At 35.0% G+C, this 20,073-nt stretch overlaps 3 protein-coding genes across 3 annotated transcripts; 2 read left to right on the top strand and 1 right to left on the bottom strand.

Moving 5' to 3' along the window:
• Positions 1-2,108: 2,108 nt before the first annotated feature.
• On the bottom strand, positions 2,109-5,479 carry LOC110697075 (membrane steroid-binding protein 2-like). Its single transcript, XM_021874416.1, has 2 exons — positions 4,911-5,479; positions 2,109-2,701 (listed from the first exon to the last, which is right to left on the bottom strand). The coding sequence occupies exons 1-2, from the start codon at positions 5,216-5,218 to the stop codon at positions 2,356-2,358; spliced, it is 654 nt and encodes a 217-aa protein (XP_021730108.1). The 5' UTR covers positions 5,219-5,479; the 3' UTR covers positions 2,109-2,355.
• A 1,559-nt stretch (positions 5,480-7,038) lies between these two features.
• Positions 7,039-11,548, top strand: LOC110697074. Its single transcript, XM_021874415.1, has 4 exons — positions 7,039-7,799; positions 8,702-8,880; positions 10,677-11,013; positions 11,306-11,548. The coding sequence occupies exons 1-4, from the start codon at positions 7,389-7,391 to the stop codon at positions 11,384-11,386; spliced, it is 1,008 nt and encodes a 335-aa protein (XP_021730107.1). The 5' UTR covers positions 7,039-7,388; the 3' UTR covers positions 11,387-11,548.
• Positions 11,549-12,329: 781 nt separating this feature from the next.
• LOC110697073 (flap endonuclease GEN-like 2) lies at positions 12,330-19,806 on the top strand. The gene is made up of 14 exons (XM_021874414.1): positions 12,330-12,640; positions 13,117-13,274; positions 13,780-13,841; positions 13,936-14,063; positions 14,507-14,558; positions 14,638-14,710; positions 14,798-14,871; positions 14,949-15,008; positions 15,116-15,284; positions 16,020-16,119; positions 16,485-16,567; positions 17,665-17,765; positions 18,457-18,587; positions 18,705-19,806. Exons 1-14 carry the CDS (start codon positions 12,573-12,575, stop codon positions 19,432-19,434), a joined length of 1,989 nt encoding a protein of 662 aa, XP_021730106.1. The 5' UTR covers positions 12,330-12,572; the 3' UTR covers positions 19,435-19,806.
• The last annotated feature ends 267 nt before the right edge of the window (positions 19,807-20,073 follow it).

The raw sequence follows: 20,073 nt of genomic DNA, 5'->3' as shown, positions 1-20,073 counted from the left end.
TCAGTCAACGCGCTATCAATCTACTTATTCTATTCGATCAAAATTATATTGATTGTTTTAGCCACTGGCCGAATTCACCTAAAAACTTATTCTGAATCCAATGACAATAGTATAACTCTCAATTTCATGTTCACACATAAACTCAGATCAAGTAATGAACTTTTCATCTATACAAAAGTACAGAACCAAAAGTCAGAATACCAAATATATATTTCAACACCAAATTTTTAAACCATATATTCATATAACAAATTGGCATGTATTGTATACACTATTAACATACTTAATTAGAGCTGATAAAAATTTCTATAAAAACTGCCACAAAATCGAAGAAAACCGGATCAATTATGAAGCGGATTAGGCCCCGTTGGAGTAGAAATATGTGTGACAGCATGAACTGTTTTTACCTCTGTGACACTAACCTCCTCTGTACCAAAATTTACATGAATCTGAGTATCAGACTGATGCAGAACTCGTCGTGCAGATCTTTGTTGGATTTGATGATAAGCAGCAGGTTGATCGAAGAAGAGCGTACAGAAGATCAATGAACTCCCAAGAATCATCAAAAGAACCAAATTTTTTATACACGAACAACTTTGAGTTGACATGTTTAAGTACCAATATATTTGGTTAAAACAGCAAAAGAATATGGTAATATATATGTTGTTTTCTTGTATTCTGTAAGCTTAGTAGGAGATTAATAAACCAAGAATTATCAAAAGGCAAAACTATAGGTTATATAAGTATGTCATTTAGTGTAAGAAAGAGACAACCACGGGTTTCATACTTCATATGCATATGGTCCCATCTTGTTATTGATTGAGGTTGCTAGTATACTCTGACAATATATTAGTAAGGGTTAATCAGATGATTAGTTTACGCTAATCCGAAATCGGATGAGTTTAAGCTTGAAATTAGATGTTTATATGTTGGGTTTTTCAGGGAAAGTGTCAATGTGTGATGAGATAATCAAACTACTGGTTTGAAATTTCTAATTTAGCTATGATTAGAGTTTTACCAGTTTCTAAAGTTCAGAACCCAAATAGGACTTTTACTTGATTTTGACCCTTTTTAGGATTTTACATGGATTTGGTGATGTTATACAATTAGTCACTTTGCGTGTCAAGATCGATTTAGGTGACGGTAAAATTTTTATCCGAGCTATACGTGTAATTTTTTTTTTTATTTATGGAATATGGAATCAAGTGAACGGTTTATTTATCGGGTCTTATACAAGAATTTGTGTCTTTTAGAGCTAGATTAGCTGCTCAGGTTTTAATACTTTTGTATGATGTTAGGTATTTAGGTCATTGGTGGAATCCTACAACATTTAATCTTTAATTTGTACATGGTATGTTGGTATGACACATATAATGGAGTTATTGACTAAAAGTTTTGTAGTTGATAGTAATTGACAATGAGCTCTCTTATTTATTTTCACGCTTCTTTTATGATTTTGCACTATAAGGCTACAATTAGAACATAAAAATATATGGCGAGAAAGATAATACAAATATAATCGTCAATATAATACTGTTGTATACTAGACCTAGTGTAAAATAGTATTGAGTTGATGATATGATTATGATAGGACGGAAAATATTTACAACACAAGGCGAGACGGGGGAGGAACCCTGATTTCTTGTATGAACGTTCCTTTCAATTATGAATGACAACTCAACCATCTAATAAAGTCTTTAGAGGGGCCAAACCCAAATCATAATGTACTACGAAGCAAATGGATGAGTTACGGGAGATTTAGGCAAACAGCATTTCCTTGGATCCTTTTTGGTTACTATCACAACATTTATGTTTTATCTACAATTCACATATATCTAACATTTTTGCCACACAATTTCGGTATAAATCACATGGTTCTAGTAATCAAACATGTATTGATGTTAAAAACCTATGTGTACTCGTACTTGAGGTTCGCCAACTGTTGATATGGTAGTCGCTTTTGATTTTCGAATTCTTAAGAGCGTGTGGGTGAAGAGATTATTAGAGGATGTAGAATTATATCAGAATGTACCATTGGAGATTCTGCCTACACTTAATGGCCTGACTTGGGATATTCTTTCCCGAACCAAAAAAATGGAATGCGCAAGTATGAAAGATGAGATTGCAATAATTTCAGCTGCATTCCCATCAAATTTATTCAATGGAATCCACATACAAGCATGATTATTTACAATAGTATCTCAAATACTCCGAAATAAGTTCTTGTGCAAAGGATTCAGTTATCACAATATTCCACACAATTTTAACACCAAACCTACTCTTTCCCCACCTCACTTCCTTCATGTTACTTGAAAACTTGTTTTCCAAAGCTCGGTATACAGCTAACAAAGTACATTACTCGTCCTTTTTCTCAGCATCGGTAGCTGATGTCTCCACAGTCTCTGCTGCAGGCTCCTCTGATGGGATGTCTTCCGCCTGCCTTGGAGCTTTAGTTGCTTCGGTGGTTTCACTAGGAATGGATCCGTCAGTTACTGGAACATCCTTCGTCTTAATAGTTCCGACCTTCACATATTTACTCATGAACTTGTATTCCCAATCCTGTAATGCATCTAGCTCGAAAGGACCAAGGCCAGAAATATCCCCTGTCAAATCACTTTCTTCAAATGACATCTTGGCTAGAGCTCTGCTAGCGTCCTTACCAGCAAACAATGCATAGGGCCCACCTGGACCATAGAACATCCTGAAACAATACTTCAAATGTCAGCACACAGAATAGGTTTCATAACACCACTGTTACTCTGTATTTCACTATGCAATGGAACTGTCAGGATGCCAATTTGCCTATACAGTAAGAAGATTTTTTGTAGGAATTGACAACTCCCTCATTCAAACGAAAAACAAATACAAATTACACAATGAACACAGGCTAAATTAAACGATGAACAAGATGGCATTTGAGCATCAAAGTGGATATAGAAACACAAGGTTTGCAAAAAAATAAGACAGTGGACACTGGACAGCAAGGTGATAATAAATCAAAATAAGACTAGACAAACCAAGCAAGTAAGCATCAAAGTAAAGTAGAGCTACTACTAGTGGTAGATCTGTAATTTACACGTTTTTTATGATCCAAATTGTATTATTAGGTCTACAAACTCAAGTTGCACAGATGCATGGTTAGGAAAACGAAAAGTTGGAAATAAGCAACACAGGAAGTTCGAATTTATTTTTTAATAATACAACAGGTGTATTATCAGAAGGCCTACAAACTCCAGTTGCACAGATGCATGGTTGGGAAATAAAAAGTTGGAAACAAGCAACATGGGAAGTTAGATTTTTTGTTTTCCTTCCAAAGAGTTCTCCAAAAGAAATTAGTTGAATTAAAATTCGTGGTGCCAGGTTCTTTCAAAATAAAAAATTAAAATTAAAAAAAAATGTGGTGACAGGGGTATACAAGTTTCCTTTTAGCATAAGGAGGGGCGTTAACTTTCAACAGTCTAGAGACCAAATGACTATCAGAGAGCTTAACAAACCTTCAACTTCCTATACAACAATAATGGTCTAGTCATAGAATGCTATAAAGACAAATTGACAATTTAGCAGAATTAATTCCAGTGACAAACAAAGCAGTTGAAAAGTGGAATACAGATGAGAATTTAAAGTGATTATAATTTGAAGTGTATTGGTTCAACCAATTATAACAAAGTCCAATGATGGTGGCGGGTGGAGTGTGTATGGTGTGGGGATGGAGGGGGGAGGAGGGTACATGCAACTTACCCTACCATTCAAACAAGAAGGCAGGCTATTTCAGAACCAAATTGGACAACATGACCCATCACTATAGCCACCCATTACTACACACGCCGCTTAAATTAATGTTCAAATCTTATTCTACTTTCTGATTTACTCAGAGCACATAATATGTCATTATCATTATTGTAGCTCTAAAATAAAGAAGGACGAGAACTTAAACCCATCACACTTTCTGTAAGTTATTTGATTGACACAAATACCAAATCCTCCATAACTGAGATGCCAAATAACCAAATAATGAGAAACATCAATAGGATGACTGATGAGCCGCACAATTGAACAATCCAAGACTACTTCAATCCTGCTTCCACCAGATACTCTTCCAGTGCATATTATACTCCAAAACAGAAACATATCCACCATAGCAATCAAAGGCAGGATAGGAACAACAAAGTGAAAATCAACTAAATAAAGCCATACTTTTACATTTTAAAATTCACTTGCCATTGTCATTTGTCAATCAAACCTCCATAGTCATTGCAAACACTGATTAGCACCCTCTCCTAAAGTCATACACAACCGACTAGTCGAGGATTATACTCACAACTCAAAAGACATACCCACATACTCACATACAAATAATTAGCACAAACAGCATGCTGAAAACAATCCTTATTACACTCCCCAGCCTACAAATGCCAAACCCCCAAATCCTATAAACTGCAAGCTTAAGCTTTATACCATAAAAATACAAATCCAACACCATAATCTAATCAAAAACATGCAAAACAACGATGCTAAAACACAAATAAATCCTAAATAATCTCAATTAGCATCAATAGAAAATTCAGTCAAAGATACACCCAAATAATGAGATAAAAGCCTTATCAAAGTTCAAAACTTTAATTAACCAAAAACATATACCTTTAACAAAAGCAACTAAAACCCTAAAATCTTCCAAATTAAATAAATCAAACAAATCCCCCAATAATTAAATTGAACCAATAATATAATTACAAAATCCAAACCCCAGAAAATTCAACAACCCAAACACATGAATAATTGTATACAACCAATTATACAATAACAAAATCCAAACCCCAGAAAAATTCAATTACCCCAACACATGAATAATGATGTACCAACAAAGAAAATTAAAAAAAAAATACGAAAAAAATAGAGAATTAGAAGCAAACCTGCTCTGAGAAACATCATAGATCTGACCCTTAATAGCCATAAGCAAAGGCTTCTTAGGATCAGTACCATCATACTGCTTCAATTCATCTTCATTAATCTCACCAAGTTGAACAGGAGGAGGCAAAGGCTCCATCTCTTCTTCCATAGACCTATGACGTTGATGCTGAGGAGTTGATGATCCAAACAACCCAGAAATCATATGGTAGAAAGCCAAACTAACTGCAATTACAGTGAAGAAAGTTGCAGGAGATAATCCTGTGTATGCTGTGATTGATTCTTTCAGTGTTTCCCATAATGCTAACGCCATTTTTGATGTGGGTTTTAGATGGAGGAGTTGTTGAGAGGTTTTTGTTGAAGGGGGTGGTTTTTTGTGCTTGAATTTAACTTTGAATGTTCAATTTCGCCCTCTTTGGCTGACCTATGAAGGAGGAGAGAGAAACTAAAGGGAAATTTCGAGATTTGGAAAGGGAGTGATAATATTTGATTGGGATGAGAAATTTTTCAGGAAAAGGTAGATAGATTTTTGGTACTTGGGCTATTTTCACATTTTTCTATGTTCTATTCTTTTCATTTTTTTTTAATTTTTTTTAATGGTAACCGGTGGAGAGAGGTGTCAAAATATGATCGGACGACTGGCTGATCCAATCCGAAACTGATCTGAAAAATATTCGATTTAAATTTCAGCTTGCGTCCAATGCATGGGCATGAGCATGAGTACGATGTTATAGGAATTTTTTTTAGATAAGCGAGGTTTGTGAATAGGGATGTCAACAGGGCGGGGTGGGGCTGGGCGGATGTTGGATTTCCCATTCTCATTCTCATCCCCATCCTCGCCTAACATTCTCATCTCCATCCCCATCCCTGCGGCGGGTCCAAAATTAATCTTCATCCCCACCCCAACGGGTACAATTCCAAAACTATCCATGCGCCCACACCCACTTGGATATCCACCTCCACCTAATCTCCACCCAAAACCCACCTAATCCCCGCCTCCCAAATACAAACAATATATTACGTAATATACTAATATAGATTACAATAATAATAAAAAATAAAAAAAAAATATTGTTAATATTAAGTTTATTACAACATATTATATTTAGTTATTTAATACTTTATATTACATAAATTTTTTAAATATAAAATAATATAAAAGTATACAATTTTATTTTTAAAAAATATATAGATGTTGGTATGGGGTGGAGATGGGGTGGGTACGAAGTGGGGCGGGGCGAGGATGGGGCGGGTACAACCTAAAATCCACCCCTGCCCCATCACCCATGACGGGAATGGTTTTCATCCCCATCCCCGCCCCACCACCCACCAAATCGGGACCCATTCTCGCCCCATTGACATCCCTATTTGTGAAAGTTGAAGAGAAACTATTCTCATGGTCTAAATTTAATCAAGTTTAATACTCTTTACCAAATTTAGGCCCTGTATAGTTCACCTTATTTTTGCTTATCTGATCTGGTCTGGTCTAATTTGATTTAATATGATCTTATTGTCTGATTTGACCAAACTTTGACCTTAAGTGTACGATAATCTGTAAGAAAAAATATATCAAGTGAGATCTTGTTAGATTTGTAATAATGTGTATTTTATTAATATGTAATTTTCATAATTTTTTTCATTACAAAATTAAAGATATTTAGTGATAAAAATTGCACATAAAACAATGATCTAATCTGAACTTATTTTTTTCTAATTTGATATGATCTAAACTTATTTTTTTTAAAATAAGTAAATATAAGTTGAACTAAATAGGACCTTAATCAAACTCATACATATTTATAAAATCAAACATCACTTTATTAGTCCTTTTATACAATAAAGTTGCTAATTAGCTATCATCCAACAACTTTAATTTATTCAATTATTTATTTTTTTATTTTTGATAAAAGCTAACAACTACTTAACTTTTACACAAACAACTAACACAAGTCAATAATCAAATTCCATAGTCAAATTAGCTCACACAACACAGTGAACTTCTAGTAGCTGATTTCTAATTGTCAAACGGAGCAATTGAGTAATGCCATGTGATTGGACAATGACTAGTCTCATAGTCTCAACATAACCCACTAACTAATGAGTAACAACTAATCTTGAGTGGTGCTGCTTTCTTTTCAATGAAATCATACCCGATAATTCAGACTCTAGTAGACTCTGAGTAATCTGAATTTGAGTCGAACCATACCTTAATCGAGGAAAAGCTCTCCCAACAAATGTTCCTACGATTTCAAATATATCAAATCTGAGACATTAGTTAAGTTAAAAATTAAAACGCTTCCTCATCGATTGATCTAATCACTTGTTGGTAATCAAGCCGCGACGCCGTGTTGCCAATTTTTAATTTGTAAGAGTAAGAGGATTAAAAAGCATATGATGTCAAGGTAAACAAATAGAGTGGACGTAATTTTCTTTATGAAACACTTTGTTCTCCTTCCCTCCATCTCTCTTCTCAGAAAGATAAAATGAACCAAGGAATCCTACAATGGAATCCCTCTTCACCAAACCCATTTTCTCTCTCCTCTTCCTTTCCCTCATCAATCCAATTCATCCCCAAATTCAAACGCCTCAATCTAATCTCAGCAACCCTGAATTCCCTTGAAGAAGAACAAAAATTACCCGCAAAAGAGAGAAGAAAGCTCAGGAATGAGAGGAGAGAAAGTAAAGCTTTTGATTGGAAAGAGGAAGTTGAGATGAGGCTTATTAAGAAGCCTAAGAAGAGATATGCCTCTTGGACTGAAGAACTTAATCTTGATACTTTGGCCCAATTGGGCCCTCAATGGTGGGTCGCTCGGGTTGCTCGGGTCAATGGTCATGAAACTGCTGAAAAGCTTGCTCGTTCTCTTGCTAATAATTACCCTGACATTGATTTTAAGGTAATTTTGGGATGAAATTTGAGATTTTTCCGAGTTTTTGGCTTATGGGTTTGTGATGATTTTAAGTTTTTGTTTTTGTTGTTGTTGTTGTTTGTTGTCACAAACCCTCTGTCTTTTTCTTGTTGCAATTCTCTGCAAATGCAATTTTTTTTGGTGATGTGTTTGTTATATAACTTATAAGTTATAGTGCTGTTTTATGGCAAATGTTTGTTGGTTATTTAAGGACATTCCTGTGTAATAAGGCTATGTGTTTTTTTTTTTTTTTTTTTTTTTTTTTTTTTTTTTTTGAGGGAAATAAGGTTATGTGGTTAAGGGAAAGAAATATGAGGTTTTCTTTAGATGAGGATGCTTATCTAATGAAGTGGTCAATCAAGAACATACTTGTAGGTCAATTGAGTGATCGAATTCGAGTTATTTTGGGATTGAACAATAGCAATTTGTGACTTGAGGTGTGGACATTATGCTTGGTTGTGAAGTGCAATTTACTCATGGAGTCATGGTGCATCATTGTGGATTCTTCAATTACTTCCTCCGTCCAAAAATAGTAGTCATGGTTTTAGATATATTGTGAAAAATCCTTAATATAAGAGCATAGCCAGCAGTTAACCATTAAGGGTGGTTATTAGGAGAGAGAATGTGGAAGAGGAAGATTGTGTGGTGGGGTTGGGTAAAAGTAGGAAAAAGAAAATGTATAACCAAAAATTCGTTGTCAACCATTTGGATTTGTGTAACATGAAACTAATCTAGAAGTGACCGTTCTTTCTGTTTAAATGAACAGCATGCTTTTGTAAGAACTGAACTAGGATACTTGATGTCGATTTTGTTACTGCAAAGTACATTGAAGAGTGAAGTATATCTGTAGACCATATTCACTTTTTAAACAATTCTTACTATTATTTCAGCTTTATATGCCTGCAGTACAAGTGAAAAGAAAGTTGAAGAATGGTACTCACTCCATCAAGCCAAAACCGCTATTTCCTGGATGTGTCTTTTTGAAGTGTGTGATGAACAAAGAGATACATGACTTCATAAGAGAATATGATGGCATAGGAGGATTTGTTGGATCCAAGGTTGGAAACACGTAAGCTATTATTAACTCCTTTTCCTGCTTTGTTTGCAATAATTAAAATTTTCACTGGTTTGACGCCAGTGGTGATGCTGGTGCTCTTTTTTTTTTTTTTTATTTCTGGGACATTGGTTTTGATGTTTGTTGGCTTCTCAAAACATGGATGAATGAATAGTATGTCCCAATTGCATGGAGATCAGTAAGGCTTTTTTTTTGAGTTCATATGGTTGTGTTGTGAAAAGGGTTGGCCATTAGGGTGAAAGTGATTTATATGAGAGATGAGGCTATTTAAAGAAGTATACTATAAGTGTTTGCCTTTTTGTTTCCAGCATTTATAATCACTTATCAACCATCTAAGCTGTGTGTCACCAAAGTTAATGAAGGCATGAAGAGAAGTATTACCATTATGATTTTTGTGTTGAAAATCTTGGAAAAAAAGCTAAACAATAGCAATACATACTACTAACCATGTCATATGTAACAACTATTATCCAACTTTTGCTTTGGTTAGCCATATACTTGAATTTGCGTCTGTGAACAATGGTAGGTTTATTCACAATTAGAATAACTTATAAATAAAATGCATGCTGTAAGTGGTGTTATTAGTATTTGTGTTGTAGAATTTTAAGGTTGTAGAATTTGATCAGTTAAATGCTGCATGTGGCATGTTATCATGTCATACCGTCCATTGAACCAGTTTGATTCTGCTCTAATTAGAGAGAAACTTCCTCATGACAAAAATTGGTATCAGTACATGACTCAACTGGCCTTGGATTCAGGATTACAACTTTGCTATTATTTCCTAATCCAAAGTATAACTTTGAATCTTCTATGCTGTATTGTACCTGAGGCAAACCTTTAAGGCTTTGACTTTGCTATGTTCTGTCCATTTCTTTTTCTCCAGACATGTATCGCTCCTCAGTAAACAAGTTGCACTTCTAGGCTCAATTCGGCAGCATTAACTCGCTTTTCTTGAACCACTTCTTTATAAGTTGTAGGCTTGTAGCTGTTGACTTTAACAGTCTATTTGGTAGATGGTTATAAATGACAGTAGTGGTATTGTAGTTATGTGTAATGTTGCATGGAAAGACACATGCCAATGTCCATATTAACATTGTTCATATTCTTGTACTTCCTCCGTTCTTTTTTGCTTGACCCGCTTTGACTTTTACACTATTCACCATCCTTCCTTTGACCGTGTTTTGTGAATAATATGCAAGGAAAAATATATTCATGCGGGATCTTGTTAGAATCGTCTCAATAAGTACTATCACAATATTTAACTTTTATAATTTTTACTTATAGAGAAATAAAGTTATTGATGGTTAAAGTTGTGCATCGACAAACGTGATAAAAGAAACAGGTCAAGTAAAAAAGAACAGAGGAAGTATTTGTTTTCCTTTCGTAGATTTCCATTCTCAACCAATGACACACCTGAAATGGTTATTACTGTTATGAGTGGTAATAAAATTTAAGAAAATACATATCTTAAAGTAAAGTTGCGTTACAATGGACACATACATACTGTTTTTTTCCTTAAAATATACCGCCATCAGCACCATGTATACTGCCTAGTGCCTACAAACGGGCCATGAATGGCTAGTTATTAACACTAATAATTTTTATCTGGGATGATGCATGAAGTGGAACATTTATATGCTTTTTACATGAAGCAAGTGATTTTAGGTAATTTGATCATATTTTTCTTGCTGAGTGTGAGGGAAACCTCGTTTGTTTTTTTTGTGGCCAGGTCATTCCTGGGTACATTTCCAGACATCAGTGGAGTTAAATCTGTTATGCCGTGTTTTCAGGAAACGACAAATAAACAAGCCCAGACCAGTGTCTGAAGATGACATGGAAAAAATATTTAGACAAGCAAAAGAGGAGCAGGAGAAAGCTGATCAAGCCTTTGAAGATAGTCAGAAACCAGTACTTAGCTCTGAAGTGCCTCAGCTTGAGTCTGAGTCTGGTTCTTTGGAAACACTCATTGATTCAAGTCCAAAAAGACGAACCACAAAGACTGCAGAGTCTACTCCAAAAGGAAAAAAGAAAAAGATTCCGAAAATTGGTTCAACTGTTAGAGTCGTTTCTGGATCCTTTGCAGAGTTTTCAGGCATCCTCAAGAAGGTGGACAAAAAGAATGAGAGGGTATGGTTCCTTTTTTTTTATTTTTAAATCCAGAAACTAATAAAGCTTAGTTAGGCTACCCAAATGGGCAGAGGGTATGGTATTTCCACTGCAGTAATAATTTGGGTGTGCAAAACTTTATTCATGATCTCTTCAACTTAAATCTAAAAGAAATATTGGAAATATCTATGTTTGACAACAAAATAAGTTTTAATAGGGCTGCTTTACCTGCTTATAAGTTATAAGTGCGTTTTTCATTATCCTTAATGCCTTTAATGGACCTTTGATTTATTAAGCGCCTGATCTTTTGTAGGTGACTGTCGGATTCACGCTATTTGGCAAGGAGACCATAGCTGACTTAGATTTCAAAGAAATCGCAGAAGAGGCAGTGTAACACCCTTTCTAATGTGATTGGTATATGGTTTGTAACCTTGTGTATTATTTTCTCTTGTAAAAGTAAATATAGATGAATGAATGTAGATTACAAGAGAATGTGTATCACGAGTACATATATTTCCTGGAAGTACAAGCTATGCAATTATCCTCTTGATCCTGAATTTCTGATTATTGCAGCTTAAACAGAATTTGACAATGTCTTGCCTGCAGGACTTCTGAAAGATTAGATTCATTAGAAAGAGATTTTTGCAGGACAGGAGTTGATGTGCTAAATTCCAAAACCAAAGAAATAAAATACACAAAGTTGCATACCTACTGAACTTACAAGTATTATAGAAAAAATAAAAAATAAAAAAAATCGCCAAATGAGTCAAAATTTAATGCCTAACAAAACTAGAACTTAAGAAGTTAATATCAATTTTTAAACCCAACAAGTGAACAAGTTATTTACCATGCCTTAAAATACAAAAGTTTATACGAAATACTTCGTATATTGTAATCCAAGTTCTTATTAGTGGTTACCTGATTTATTCTTAGGAAATAAGCTTAGTTAGGCTACCCAAATGGGCAGAGGGTATGGTATTTCCACTGCAGTAATAATTTGGGTGTGCAAAACTATATTCACGATCTCTTCAACTTAAATCTAAAAGAAATATTGGAAATATCTATGTTTGACAACAAAATAAGTTTTAATAGGGTTGCTTTACCTGCTTATAAGTTATAAGTGCGTTTTTCATTATCCTTAATGCCTTTAATGGACCTTTGATTTATTAAGCGCCTGATCTTTTGTAGGTGACTGTCGGATTTCATAGCAAATAATAGGCAATTAAAATGTTAATTGATTTTCTAAGACTCCATCAAAGACCCATAAAGAAAAAGTTTTGTTTTAAGGTTTTTGTAATAAAATCACTCAAACTCACTTGCAAAGTAATGCAAGTCTCAATCTTAAAAATGAAATTGTGAACCGGACGGTTCAGTAAATTTTCCGGTTTATATAAAAAAATAAAAAACCGGAAACAAATCAAACCCACCACTCTCAACGTCACATTTTTATGTTTCAAAAATCAAAATTGCAGCTTTCCTCATTTCTTGCTTTCCGTCTCCAATTTTCTTCATCTTTTTCTCTCCTCTACTCCATTTCGTCTTCACTAAGCACAATTTACTTACTGTAGCGGAAAGCGGAAATGGGTGTCACTAAATTGTGGGATATCTTGGAATCCTGCAAGAAAACTTTACCGCTTCACCATCTTCAGTAAGTTTTTGCATACATTCCAGATTTTCATCTCTCTTTTAATTTCTTTGTGCCAAATTCTCGAACCCATTTGTATTTTCTTCCTAATTTTTAATTTTGTTTGTTATTTATCCATTTTTATGAGTTTATGTTTTAATTGTATCATTGCTAGTTTAAATTACATTATCAATGTCACTACTATTAATTTCGGACACTGCGGAAATATTGTTGTATAATTCTAAACTCTAAAGATAATTTCTTTTTCAGGGATTGTGACCAATTTTTATTTGATTGGTGTTCAATTGGGTTAACTTCACTTCAAATTTTGTATTGCTAAAAATTTGAGGTCTTTTTTTTTTATTTAATTGGGTTAATTTTATTCTTCATTTGGGTTCAGATTTACTAGTTATATGTTTGTTATTTGATGATGAATTAATAAGTTTTAATTAATTTGTGAGTAAAGTATTTATGTGATTCTTGAAAATTGGGGGTTGCAGGAATAAGAGGGTGTGCATAGATCTGTCATGTTGGATGGTGCAGCTGCAGAGTGTGAATAGGTCACACTGTGCTATGAAAGAGAAGGTTTACCTCAGAGGTCTTTTTCACAGATTGAGAGCTCTCATTTCTTTGAATTGCAGTGTTATCTTTGTTACTGGTATGCCCTCTTTATCCTTGTATACTTTTCGCCGATTCGGGTTTGTTGCCTTTCTATGCATGCTTTCATTGTGGATGGAATGATAGGCTTAGTGATTTTGTATTGAGTTTGTTACAAATTCTTGTAAAAGACAGTCTAATGGTCTGGTGTCAGTTGAACTATTTACTATTGAAGTTACACAACTTAATTAGGTAAAATGTTAGTCCTTTAGTGATCAATGAAGTTCCTAAAAGAAAAAAGGTTACAACAAAATCGTTTAAAGTTGAGCAAAAATATGTATACCGTAACAAGTTAGCTGGTCTGATGAGAAATGTTTATTTAGATGGTTTAGAATACTGAGACTACTTATGTGATTGTTGATTTTGTGCGTTTGTGTGAAAATGAGACCTTTTTCGTCTTTGTATTGTATGACTTACATAAATTTACAATCAGAATAGAGCTCCTTGAAGTCTAATTTCAGTGTATCTTCATTATCGTTATTTATGTCATCTTTGTTTTATAATAGATGGAGCTATCCCAGCCATCAAAATTTCTACATATAGAAGGCGCTTGAATTCAGTAAATGAGGTAGATATCTGTGCTGTATGTTGTTTTCTCTCTTAAGAAAAGAAAAGAGGATAAAACTATCATTGATTATTCTTGACATGTTAAATCAAGACAGGTTACACAAGATGATGTAGACAGACACAAAGTTACATCCCTTCGAAGAAATATGGGTTCTGAATTTTCATGTATGATCAAAGAGGCAAAAATCCTGGGCAAGGCGCTTGGTATCCCTTGCTTAGATGGGTATGTTTATTGCTTTTTTTGTTTTTATTAGACAACATCAGATCTGGCTTTAACACTGAGTGTTAATATTTCAGCTAAAGATATTAAGGTCGCTTCTAGCTGGCTTACAGAGAATTTTTTCTTCCTTTGTTTACCCCTAGTTTTCTTCTTTCCTTCATGTTTTAAAATCAAACCAATGTTTAGATGTGTCTTTATATAATTATGATATCCAGTATTCACCAAATTATAAGAAAAAGATGGATGCAATTCTTTTGGAACTATATGTCACATTATGCCAAATGTCTAGCTCTTTTTGAATCCCCCCCCCCCCCTTCGTCCCCAAATTATGGAAATCAACCTTTTTATGACACTGTTAGTTTCATGGAAATAATATGGGATGATGTCAGCTATCAGTTGTGAATGTATTGGACTTTTTTATAAATTTGTTTTTAAATATATTTCAGGATTGAAGAAGCTGAAGCACAATGTGCTCTATTAAACTCAGAATCACTGTGTGTAAGTAGTAAACCCTTTTACTGGGGAGGAAGGGCAATCTCAATTGCTATAAGTTTGATGTCTCCTATGTTTATTTCAGGATGGATGTTTCACTTCAGATTCAGATGTCTTCCTTTTTGGTGCAAGAACTGTGTATAGAGAAATATGCCTTGGTGAGTGGTAAAATTTAAACTGCCTCTGATTTGTTTGATAAGAAGATGTACTTTACAACATATGTAATTTGTTTGATTAATGAATAGATAAAGGAGGATATGTAGTTTGCTACGAAATGAATGACATAGAGAAAAAACTTGGACTTGGAAGGCATTCACTGGTGAGTAATCTTAGCTTGGACATCAGTTCATCTGGTCGAGGAGTATGGCTCTAGTTGACGACTTAATTATCTTTCAGGTTGCCCTTGCCCTTCTTTTAGGAAGTGATTATTCTCATGGAGTTCGTGGGTTTGGACCTGTAAGTATGAAAACCTAAGTTAGCTTTCTTTAAGGTGGAGTTTGCAACTGTGCATCAGTTTCATTTAATGAAGCCTTAGAGTTTCATTATTTTTCACTTGGCTACAGGAATCGGCATGCCAGGTTGTTAGATCAATTAACGAAGATGTTGTTCTTCAACGTATTACTTCGGATGGTATATCTTACTTGACATCGTTAAAAACCTCAAAGAAACAAGGGAAAATATCTGAGCGTCGTGGGAAAGAGAACTTTCCAGATTCCCAAATAAAGGCTACTGGTAGGTCAAATTGACATTTAAAAGTTAACCATTGCATGCTTTATGCACCTGTTGTTCTGGATTACTAAGTATTTTAGCAAAAAGATGCAAACACTGAATAGCCTGAAACTTAGTAGAAATGTTGGTGCCTGTAGAAAAAGTATATTTGCAAATGGGAGTAGTGGATAAAACAGTGATAGACATAAATACTGGATTACAGATAGTGCTTTCCAAATTTGGAGTCTTGGCTTTCTTTTTACTTATATTATTTTTCCGGGTGTTGGTGGTGGTGTTCTGGGGAAGGTGACATACTTGCAAAAAGGTATGGGTGGCAAACTGGCAATAGCTAGTTAAGGATTTTTCTTATTCATGGGGAGGGGATGGTTACAGTCTTTCACAAGCACAGTTCCAAGGTATGATGGTTAATGGCATGTACTTCATTGAGAAAATCTCTCAATTTCATGATGTTTTTCCATGGTCAAACAAGACTTTCTATATATTATTTCCTCTTTCTCAGGTCATTTAGTTATTCAATGCTTGTCCCTTCATCTGTAATTTAATGTGCGAAATGCAAGCCGACAAACTTACTTTCAGCTGCATGAATTGTCATTGCCATTTTTTATTGGGACTTTCGACGTGGGTGTGTTTCAAAGTTTAAATTTTGACACACATTGTGTTGCTTTCCATAATAAATAAGTTATCGACCAATATATCTATGAGAAATCTTTGAATAGCTATTTCGTCATTTTCCTTCAGGAGATCAGCTCCCTCTAGAAAAAGATTATGAAGTTTTGCCGGTGATCGAAGCATATATGAATCCAAAGTGTCACTTAGCAGACTCCGATTCTGTGTACAGGTAATGCCTATATATTCCTGATACTGCTTTTATTTGATTGACTCAGTGGTACGGTTTTTTGTTTTTCTGTATTCTTAATTTATCCACTAGGTCAGTCTGGTTGGTTCTACAATTGTTAGGCACAAGTAAAATATTCTCACTTTTTTTGTTTTTTTTTAATGATCCAAGTATGAAATTGTAATCTATTTCATGCATAAGTGTCACATTTTTACTTAAATTTGAAGTTTGTAAAGGGGAGATATCTGAAGACAAAGTTAAGGGTACCTGTACGCAAAGTTTTCATTGTATTTGCTTCTTTTACCAGGGGAGGAGCAACTAGAGTTTGGACGTTATTATTTATAAATTATTTTGTTCATATGTTTCAGGGTCCTTGCTGTGCATCCTTTTAATCGTGCTGAGCTTCAGGAGCTTTGTTCTAGGTTCTTTGAATGGCCTCCTGAGAAAACAGGTTCTTGCTATTTCAGCAGATACTCGAATAAGTTTACTGTTTAGCAATATCATATTTGTGACAATTCTTTGTCTACTTTAGTAACTTTAGTAATGTGAGGAGACAATCAGTTGAAAATTTACACATTACAAAGTTATATCACCGTCAAAGTGATGATATGACTATAATTATAGCTTTTTTAAAATTTAGTGTTCAAAGATGTCTATCATCGTCAATCAAGCATGTGTCTAATGGTGTGGCTGGAAGCTATTGTTTTTATTCATCTAAATTGGCTAAATCTACTCTGGACTATGAAATTTGGAAAAATTACAGTCATGGATCGTCAGGTTTCCTGACTCAGATTGTCACAACCTTGTGGGAACCCTTGGGAGTATTAGTTTTTCATAGTCTAGGGTTCCTTCTAAAAAAACATGGCCAATAACAAATGAGATGTCCTTCATCATCATGTAGTAACTAGTTACCAACAGCTCTCTTGTCTTTCACTCTTATAAAGTTTGACGAATTTTACTGATCGTTTTCACTTAATTAATAGCTTCTGTAATGGACTCAGACCACTACTCTACTAACAGCTACTCAAAACAGAGAAAAACAGAACAAATGAGGGAGAAAGCGTCAAGCTTGGTTATATTCAACAATGGCAGTAAACAAGAGAACACAAAACTAATAGGTTTAGCCTACAACTCTCAACACTAGTAGGTTTAGCCTACAACTCTCAAATAGTGGGTTTAGCCCACAACACTCAGAGATAACTTTAATACAAAATGCCTGCCCTTAACTTTCCCCCTCTTTCATTTATATACACAAGCCCCCAGACTGATTTGGTGGCTGATGATTGCAATTTGTCTTCAAGTGTGATTTGTCTTGTTGTGCTCTTGATTGCTGATGTTTTCTTGTGCCTTCCTTTCTTCATGGGCCCGGTTATCAGTTGGGCCACGCCTCTTCCTTGCATAAGTGAACTTCACAGGCTGCTTGGCTCGGTCCATTGCAGCTTCTCAGTATTATCTTGCAGTTTCAAAATGAAACCTTCTACCTTTTTATTTCAAGATAATTGGTATATCATTGTTGAGATCATCCTTCTTTCGTTGAACCTATTTCAGACGAGTATATCCTTCCAAGGATTGCTGAAAGAGAACTGCGGAAGTTTGCTAATTTGAGGTTGTCTTCCTCACGGTTAGGAGCTGCACTTCCATTGGACACAGTAAGAGTTCTTTTATCTGATATATTGATAATCTGTTGCTCATTTTTTCTTTTGTGCCAAGGGTGTGGTGGGGGGATAGGTAATTTTTGTTACATAGTCATTCTCTCTGTAAGAAACTAGTCATTGAGAGACCATGATTTTGTCTTCTACATACATTGTGATGATATGATAGATCAACTCTGCTTTATCTTAGCATTGGAATACACAGATAAAATTGCCCTTTGGTCTTTGGACCGAAAAAGTTGCCAGCCTTAATGAGATACACTGTAAAAGTTAAGACTTCTTTTTATCTACATTGCAAGATAAATCTGGGAATATTGCTCAATAATACTATCTCTATATTTTATTAATTGCACCATTTATTTACGCGGTCTCCAGTGTGCACCTTTTAGCAGTTATACCTTTGAATGCACCACCCTTAGGATATGATTTATTTGATGCCAGCCATTGCTTTACCAGAAGAGTTTTATGTACAACAGTCTTTCTAGTATCTAGGTTTGCACCAAATGACAGTAGTTACCACCACTCCACCAGTGAGGACTAATAAGATACGCATCATGACAAATCTGATAAGATGTGATTAAGATCGTGTGTTTGTTGAAAAAAGTCATAATCCTCGAAACACTTCTCAGAATTCTGGTTTTAACTTTATTTATTCATTTATTTTTTATTTTGCCTATCCCATTGACAGATGCCTGTAAAATGTCCTATTTCTGAAGTTCGCAAGCACAGAAGAGTACAAGGTAAAGAATGCTTTGAAGTTTCATGGGAAGATTTTGATGGCCTTGAAACTTCCGTAGTACCAGCTGATCTTGTACGGAGGTAGTAATTAAATATTAGCTTATCTATTCGTTCTTTTTTAATTTTATATGTCTGTTGCATCGTGGTTCAGTTGCATTGCTGCAGTAATTAGTAATGACCATCACATTTCTCCTACAGTGCTTGTCCTGAGAAGATTGCAGAATTTGAGGAAAGAAAAGCTCAAACAAAGAAGCAGAATCGCCGTAAAGTAAGGCCAAAGAAATCAGATGACACGGCTTCTATGGCTAAAGTTGATGCAAAACTCCAAAGCCTGCTACTCGACATTGAGTCTAAGGACAATGCTGGATCCAAATCAATCTCAGATCATAACAGTTGTAAACCAAAGAGATCCGAAGACATAGCTTCTGGAGGTGGCCTGTGGGCCGGGTCAGATCCAGCCCACTCAATGGGTGGGTCGTGTGTGGAACTTTTAATCCACCAGTTGAATACCGTTGGAAATGTTGATCATAGAACTGAAAGCCCGCTAATCGACGTTGATTCTGAGGACAATGCAAGATACAAACTAACCTCGTGCAATAGCTCATCCACATCAGTAAGCAGCATTGAAGACTTAACGATTTCTGAAACAATTTTGGATGAAGAATATGAGAGCAACATTGTTAATAATAATACTAGTGTGGATCACCAATCAGATCGTCCAACTAGTATGGAAACTGATGTGATCGATCTCTTGAGCCCATCTCCGGTACCAATGACACGCTATGTGTCAAAATGTCAAGGTAATGTAGAACTAGTTAATGTTATTGATCTGAGTGACTCATCGGACATGGAAATATCACCTGATCATGCTCAGAAAGCACAAGAGCTCAGACAATTCCTGAGCAGCATCAGAGAAGATTTATCTTGAAACCAATTTATCTTAGCTCTATGTATCCATATTTGTATCGATATGAGCTTTGTTCAATAGTCTTTAGGCTAGCTTCTTCTGATTAATTGTAATTTGGGCATATTCGTTGTGAAGCTAATATGCCATTTGGCTATTTTTCTTACAAGCTTTTTCGCACCACTGCTCCTTACTGTAACTGTTAAGATATATATGTATATATTGTGATTAGTCAAAGTGTATAATTTAGTTACCTATTTTGTAGCCTAGTTTAAGGGATTTGATATCTCTTGTAAATTGTATATAATGCTATTGAAGCAATGAATATAATCACGGAATATAATTCCTTCATGGTATCAGCAGTCTAGGGCAATTTCCGCTGCACCCTAGTGTTGTTCCGCCATCCTTTCTCTTCTACCTTTTTTTCTTCTTCTTCTCTATTTGCACAGTAACAATGTCGGACTCCAAGAATTCGTTTCATCCGGCCTTTACTGTTTCTAATATCAAAAACAACATCCCCATAACCCTTGAAATGGAGAATGTTGAATACTCTACTTGGGCGGAATTATTCAAAATTCACGCTCGATCTCACAAGGTTCTCAACCATATTATTGCTTCAAAGAAGAAGGTTGCCGCACCTTCAACCGATGAGGAAAAGGAGCT

This window comes from Chenopodium quinoa, unplaced genomic scaffold, assembly GCF_001683475.1.
Source record: "Chenopodium quinoa cultivar QQ74 unplaced genomic scaffold, ASM168347v1, whole genome shotgun sequence".
Taxonomy (NCBI): domain Eukaryota; kingdom Viridiplantae; phylum Streptophyta; class Magnoliopsida; order Caryophyllales; family Amaranthaceae; genus Chenopodium; species Chenopodium quinoa.
The sequence above is the reverse complement of the archived record's forward strand: the minus strand, read 5'-3'. Positions and strand labels throughout refer to the sequence as shown.